The 7,484-nt window shown below is 51.3% G+C and overlaps 2 protein-coding genes across 2 annotated transcripts; one reads left to right on the top strand and one right to left on the bottom strand.

Moving 5' to 3' along the window:
• Window positions 1-219: 219 nt before the first annotated feature.
• ARL14 (ADP ribosylation factor like GTPase 14) lies at window positions 220-873 on the bottom strand. Its single transcript, XM_027894878.1, has one exon. The coding sequence runs from the start codon at window positions 871-873 to the stop codon at window positions 298-300; it is 576 nt and encodes a 191-aa protein (XP_027750679.1). The 3' UTR covers window positions 220-297.
• Window positions 874-3,722: 2,849 nt separating this feature from the next.
• On the top strand, window positions 3,723-7,123 carry B3GALNT1 (beta-1,3-N-acetylgalactosaminyltransferase 1 (globoside blood group)). The gene is made up of 2 exons (XM_027894877.1): window positions 3,723-3,803; window positions 5,790-7,123. The coding sequence occupies exon 2, from the start codon at window positions 5,860-5,862 to the stop codon at window positions 6,844-6,846; it is 987 nt and encodes a 328-aa protein (XP_027750678.1). The 5' UTR covers window positions 3,723-3,803; window positions 5,790-5,859; the 3' UTR covers window positions 6,847-7,123.
• The last annotated feature ends 361 nt before the right edge of the window (window positions 7,124-7,484 follow it).

The raw sequence follows: 7,484 nt of genomic DNA, 5'->3' as shown, positions 1-7,484 counted from the left end.
CAAAATGACCTGATTTTAGGGGATTTCAACACTTCTCACCTATTTTGCTTCCAGGTGCTCAAGTCCACCTTTCTCATCGTTCAACAGCCACACTTCTGAACTGAACAACCCCGAGTAAGTAATAAAAAAAAAATAATAAAATGCTACCGAGTATAACAGCAGACTTCAATATTGTCAAAGTTCTTTATAAATATTTCTGTATAACAGTTCTCCAGGCTCCATTATTTCCAGGTTTAGCCTGTCCAACAAAACACATTAACATCCTCCAGAGTTTGAGGCTAGAAATCCTTCAAGTGTTCAGATTTCCTTCAGGATTGTGAAGGACTCCTTGGATCTGCTGTACTGCTTGGCGAACGTGGCCACCCTTTGGAGAGCTTCTGCCAGCCCCTCTCCCGTGATGGCACAGCAGGGCTGCACGTACCACGTCCTGTCACTGCAGAACTTCTTCATCTTGAACCTCCTGGTGATCTCCTCAGCGTTCAAAGCTCCGGGCAAGTCCTGCTTGTTCGCCAGCACCACGACCGGCACGTCCCTTACGGAGTCGTTCTTCAGGATGAGCTCAAACTCTCTCCTGGACTCCTCCAGCCGTCGCTTATCCGAGCTGTCCACCACGTACAGCAGTCCATCTGCGCCCTCCAGGAAATTGCTCCAGACCTGCCTCATTTTCTCTTGCCCTCCGACGTCCCAAAACGTCAGCGTGAAATCCCGCCCGGTTTCAATCATGTCGACGTTAAAGCCGATGGTGGGGACGGTCAGGAAAGCATCTTCATACCTGAGCTTGTACAGCAGGGTGGATTTTCCTGCACAATCCAGCCCCAGCATCACTATGTTGGCCTGCTTCACCCTGCAGGGTTTGGTGTTCTGGTGGCCCATTTCTGCCCTGCAGTTCCCCTCTCCAGCCAGGCTGGGATGTTCCCCCTCTCTCCCCCGAAGCCAATTTGCATGGATGTCTTTCCTCCTGCGGGAGATGAAGCACCAAGAGGCAGGAAGGGGAAGAAGCAGCTCCGTGCTCTGCAGTCAGACAAACCTCTGTGCAAACAGCCCCGTGGTTTATCGGGTTGATAACAGCCCGGCAGCGTTCCTGAAGGTGCACCCTCCGTGCCAAGCCTGTGGGTGGGACACCGTGAGTAACCTGCCAGTTGGTCACGGGCACAAAGGTTGCTGCCTTCCAGCAGGTCTGAACATCCACATTTCCAGGACCAGCAGCCTGGCTGCGCTCCCTGATCCCTGAGCTGGAGAGAGTCTGCGTGCTCAGAGATCAATCCCTGCGTCCACATCCATTTTGGGAAAGGAATTGTGTATAAACACAGCCAGTGGGGAGGGGAAATCCTAAGGTTTGTCCATGCTTATCAATCCATAAACTGACAAGGTGCCCTCAAAGTGCATGTCTCAGCAGCAAACTGATGCCACCTGGAGTTCTGTGTGCAGTTTTGGGCACCAGAGTATAAAAAGGATATTAAGGTGATAGAGAGAATCCAAAGGAGGCCACGAGGGTGGGGAAGGGTCTGGAGGGGAAGCCACAAGAGGAGCAGCTGAGGGCACTTGGTCTGTTCAGCTGGAGGAGACAGGTCAGACTCCACTGGGGTCTTCATCATCCTCCTGAGGGGCAACAGAAGGGCAGGTACTGATCTCTTCACTCTGTGACCAGTGACAAGACCCGAGGGAACAGCTGGAGCTGAGCTGGAGAGGTTTAGGTTGGATCTCAGCACAAGGTTCTTCCCCCAGAGGGTGGTTGGCAGATGGTTGGCTCTGACCAGGCTCACCAGGGCAGTGGGCACAGCCCCAAGGCTGCCAGAGCTCCAGGAGGGCTTGGACAACTCTCTCAGGCACAAAAGTGTCCTTCTTGGGGTGTCCTGTGCAGGGCCAGGAGTTGGACTCGATGACCCTGCTGGGTTCCCTGTTAGCTCAGCGTGACTCTGGGATCGGTGGGTTCTAATCTGAGTCTCCCCAGGCCCAGGGACTCAATCACACCGTAAGAGAACTTTAAAGGTGGGCTCTGCTCCAGCTGCCTCTGACCACAGCACTGCCTCCTCCTGCCAGGGCTGTGAACGGGGGTTCTGTCTGCATGAACGAGTTTAACTGCGCTCTGTGTGATGGTAAAATGAGCAAATGCAGACCTTATGAACCAGTCATCGCTGAGACTCCGCCGCCCGAAATCAACCACCTCTTCATTCTGCTCTGCTCTGTGCTTGCCCACTGATGAAGATTTCCTTCAGTAAAGGAACAAGACAAGAATTAGGGAAATAGCTGCGCCTTGATCATTCCTTTTGCCAGCATTCTAAGCAGTAAAATAAAACATGAGGAGATAGAAAATTTAGACTAATGTTATTGAATTCCATTTTTCAGACAGTAGACAGACCTACGCTGGGCTGGCCCAACACATACCAAGTGCTGCAGTCCTGACTCGCTCTCACGCCCAAGAAACCATTTGTCTTCGCTTCAGAACACACACAATCAGCAAAAAGATGTGAAGGTCTTGGTGGCCAAACGAGCTGCTGACTGATAGGACAATCATTCCAATAATTACGACATTGATTGCTCACATATTACACGTTGCGTAAAACCAACCTCAAGCCTTGCCAGACAAGTTATAATCTGGTATCTCTTGAAGCTAAAAGGGTTAGACCAGAACTAATTGGGGGCAACAAAAGATGACAGTGCTCAGTGCTGTGCATTTTTCATCGCTAATAACACGTGTAGATTACGTGGAGGACTTTTTGCAGGAGCAGGTCACGATGTATTAAATCTGGGAAGGAAGGGTTTGTGTTTCCTTATAAATAATGTATAGGAATGAACTGAAAGATGGGGAGGAAACTCTGCAGTGTGTAATACAGTCAAATGAATCAGAATTCCCTGGAAACATGGAAGTTCTGAGGAAATATGGTGTCTTGAGCAAGGGCGAAGGCTGGCAGGGATGGATGGTGCTGTGATTTGAAGCTCACACAAGTTCTCTGCTCTGTGCTTGCTCCAGCTGTGCTCAGTGTTTAAGGTCACTGCTGTCGTTTCTAACATCAGGCTGTCACCTCACAGCAGTGATCAAGCAGAGCCTGATTTTCACCAGCTAATTAAAGTGAAGGCCAGCACGGAGCAGCTGCCCTGGGAGGGCATCGGGGTCTGGTCATCTCTAACTGTACCAGAGCCCACAGGAGTTTGGTTCAGAGCAGGATCCTGTGATCCAGAGCCGCTTCCAGTGAGGATTCCCTGCATTGCTTCAGAGTTCACAACCAGTGTGAGATCAAACCGCAGGACAGGGTGCGATGCATTTGGTTGCTAACCCTGTATTTGCTCCTGAGCGCGGATGGAACATCCACCTTTGCTTTGTCCAAAGGTGTGTTTGCCCGGGACTATCTCGTGTGTAGGGTTTGCCTGTAGGTTCGGTTGCATAACCCCGAGCCATAAACCCGGGACAGCTGATTTAGCACCAACTAATCTGCGCCCAAACTGTGCGCAGTAACCCTCCTGTCAACCCGGCAGCTTTGTGTAAACTCTGCAGGTCGCCGAGTTGCCCGGGCAGGCTATTCCACTCCACGCTTCACTGAAGTCACCAGCTGCGATGGGGGCAGTGGATCCACACCGGGGCCATTCCAGCGGCACAGGCAGGACGGGGAGGAGGCGCCGCTCGCTCCTCCCGGCCCTGCCCGGCCTCATCTCCGGGTTCCTGCCGGAGGGATCCCCCGGGATCCCCCGGGATCCAGCGGCAGCCCGGCGGGGGAAGGCGGGGACCGGCGGGGCCGCTCCCGGTGCTCAGGGAGGCGGAAGGGGAGGCGCCGCTTCCCGCTGCCCGCAGCGCCAGGAGGGACACGGTAATGGGAACGGGACATTGGAACGGGAATGGGAGCGGGACCCCATCAGGCTCCGGTGCCTGATTTTAATAAAATCCACTGGGAGGGCTTTAACTCTCTGCCCGGGCTCAGCAGAGGGAGCAGAGCCCCTCGCACAGCCCTCCCTGCGCTGCTTCATCCAGAGCCTGGAACAGAGAACCGGGGTGGATCGGGCGGGCAGAAGGGAGAGCAAGTGGTTGTTGGAAAGTCCTTTAAAAAAACAGCTCTTAGAGTATTGTTACGCCGGCGTCTTGCAGAATTTCCCCTAGATTGGTTGTAAAGCACAGGGAGAAAAACATGGAATCGCTGGCTGGACTGGGTTGGAAGGACCTTAAGGATCATCCAGTTCCACCCCTTGCCGTGGGAAGGGACACCTTCCACTGACCAGGTTGCTCAGAGCTCCATCCAACCTGTCCCCGAGGCCAGGGACAGGAATGTATTTCCAGATGATTTCTGCTGGTAGCTTTAGAGAGAAAAAGGATTTATTTTTCTATACATCTAGCATTAAGATACTTTAAAATCTTTAAATTGGATGATATCACGGTTATTTGAATTGTCAGGCTTCAACGAATAGGAGAATTTCCCACCTTTTTCCTGCCGAGCATGTCCGCACTCCGTGATTCCCTGGCTGAAGCAGAGTGTGGGAGATGGATCTGAAATCCCTGTGGAGCATGTTCAGCACATGCTGCCTCACGTTTGTTCCAAAGTTCATCGGTTTGATCTGTTGGCACCATCTCTGAGCCAGCGAGTTGTGAGCTTGGAAACAAATGAAAGGAATTCCCTGGGAGGAGCAGTTCCTGACCTGGTGCTGCTCCTGATGCACCTGCTGTAGAGCTGGAAGGGGACAAGTGCAAGCAAATGAAGCCAGGAGGTGGTGGGGAAGCCACCCTGGGAAGCTGGAGGGGCTGCACCTGCACCAGGACAGGGCAGAAGGTCCAGCTCCACTCAGACCTCGCTGCTTCAACCTCCTTATAAAACGTAAATTATTTTCTTCCACTGTGTATTTTCATATTGTTCACTGAAAGTCAAGTTGGTGGATACAGAGAGAAGATTCCTACCAGTTACTTACTGGTTTTGAGAGGGATCAGTCCAAAATTCTTCTATTAAATACTTATGTATACAAAATTGCTTTAAATCCATTTTAGAGATATATCTTTGGTGAATTTTAAAGATATATCGTTTGTGAAATGTGCTCCAGATTTTTCTTTTAACGGCTGATGAATTTAAAGTCAGATCCTACACAGAAATATGAGCAAATCAAATCCCCTTGGATTCTGGTGTGCTGTGCTGGGGGTTGGATTTGTTTGTCAAATACAAAACATTTACAAGCCCTGTGGTGATATTTTTTCAAGATAAACAGTAATTAATCGTGCTGAGAAACTGAACCTTCCATCACCCTTGCTGTGCCTTTGTGAGTACTTTGCAGTGCAGGGTAAATGTCATTACTGCAAACATCCCAAATCCTCTGGAATTCCTAAAGATGTCCAATGTACGAGCATGGCATGTGCAGTTTTAAAGGAATACAGGGAAGGGAAACAGTGGTGCGTGGAGGGTGCAAGGTTTAAATTGAGTTCTGGGAAGATGTATTGATTGGAATCTCTAATCCTGGCACTGCAGGAACGGCTTCTGCACAGATTCCATGGGGTTTGGAAGCACCTGCTGAGGACACGCACCTTGGCCTGGTGTGTGTCCCAAATCCAAACATGGCTTGGCTGATGGTAAAAATGGTGACGGTTTTGGTCAACATGACAACGCTGGCAGAGCTCAGGTTGATGCAGGGGGCATTGCCAAGGTGACAGCCGTGAGGTTTCCGTGCAGTGGAGCATCCATGGAGAGCAGGATGGAACAGCTGAACCAGGGAGGGTGGGATTTGCCTCCACAACACACTTCCTGCTGGCACTTGAGATAAGGAGAAGGTAATGTTTGGATAACACCACTCTGAATCTTACTTGTTCCTTTCTTTTCCAGCAAGAAAGATGCCCCAGGACTCGTGGGATGGATTCTGAAGGTCACCACTGCAGTTCCACACACACCTACCATGACGCTGGTCCCGGTGGGTGCCACGCCCACCAGGCCCCTGAAGTGGGTTTTTGTGTTCCTCCTGGTGTTCTCCACGATAACAACGCTGTACATAACCTTTCCTTCCAACGCTGTGCTTGAGAAGGTGAACCTGATGTATTTCTACGAGTATGAACCCGTTTACAAGCAGAACTACCCGTTCACGCTGCGGGAGCGCTGGAAGTGCCAGGACATCCGCCCGTTCCTGGTCATCCTGGTGTCTTCCAGGCCCAAGGAGGTGAAGGCCAGGCAGGCCATCAGGATAACGTGGGGCTCTCGCAGCTCCTGGTGGGGCCACCGAGTCCTGACCCTGTTCTTGCTGGGGCAGGACACCCCGAGAGGAGGCGGCGCGGCGGAGCTGTCGGTGCAGGACGAGAGCGTCCTGTATGGAGACATCATCCAGCAGGATTTCAGGGACACCTACGACAACCTCACCCTGAAGACCATCATGGGCTTCCGCTGGGTGGCCGAGTTCTGCCCCGGCACCAGGTTCCTCATGAAGACCGACAGCGACGTCTTCATCAACACCCCCAGGCTGGTGGAGTTCCTGCTGCGGCGCAATTCCTCGGAGAGCCTCTTCACCGGCTACCCCCTCATCGACAACTTTGTCTACAGGGGCTTCGACAGAACCAGATCCATCTCCTACCGGGAATATCCCTTCAGGTCGTACCCTCCGTACTGCGGTGGGATGGGCTATGTCCTGGATGGAAAGCTGGCCCTGAGGATTTATGAGCTGATGGGCCACGTCAGGCCGGTGAAATTCGAGGATGTCTATGTTGGAATTTGCTTAAACATCCTTAAAGTCCCCGTCAGTGTCCCGGAAGATGCCGAGCAGTTCTTCCTGTATAAAGTTAATTTTGACGTCTGTAAGTACCGACACCTGATCGCAGTTCACGGCCTCACACCCAGTGAACTCGTCCAGTTTTGGCAGGAATTGTCCTCCAGCAGCTCCGTGACCTGCCTTTGATTCTGGATTAACAAGGAAAACTTAAACCTGTTTGGTGTAAAAACATTTTAAAGGGCAGGGAAATACAAACCAAAAGCAGTTCTAGAGGTGCCTTTTGACAACGCTGCAGTGGCAGCATCTCCCTGGAACATCCCAGTGCTCTTAAATGAAACCACCAGGAATTGATAAAGCACTTTTCCACGTGCACTCAGGGGACTCTGGAATGCTCAGGGTACTTTGGAATGCTCTGTCCCATCTATGCCTCTGACACCTCCCCACATGGTCAGCTCCAGGGATTTCTTCCCCAGGGAAGATGAAACCAGAATCATTTCCCGTGGGATTTGTGTCCGTTTCTCAATTGGTTTCCTCCCCCCACACTTTAAAATGCAATAAAGGAAGAAACCCCCCCCCCCCCGATATTTCCATTTAAAGGAGACAAACTCTGCCCTTTGTGTAAAGACCGGTTTTTAATCACTTTATTCATAATCAGCAAGGCCCAGTTTTCAGTAGTTTACACTTCTAAGAGACAACAATACAGAATTTGCAGTTGCATGAACATAATTAATCTGGACACATCCACTACACGGGGAGGAGACTACGGTGACATCCTGGCCATGGAGCAGCTCCCGTTCCCAGGGATTTGGTTTTTTTTTTTTTCC

The sequence above is a fragment of the Empidonax traillii genome, unplaced genomic scaffold (assembly GCF_003031625.1).
Source record: "Empidonax traillii isolate 1590-97213 ecotype Southwest subspecies unplaced genomic scaffold, ASM303162v1 scaffold444:size1099390, whole genome shotgun sequence".
In the NCBI taxonomy this organism is placed as follows: Eukaryota; Metazoa; Chordata; class Aves; order Passeriformes; family Tyrannidae; genus Empidonax; species Empidonax traillii.
The sequence above is the reverse complement of the archived record's forward strand: the minus strand, read 5'-3'. Positions and strand labels throughout refer to the sequence as shown.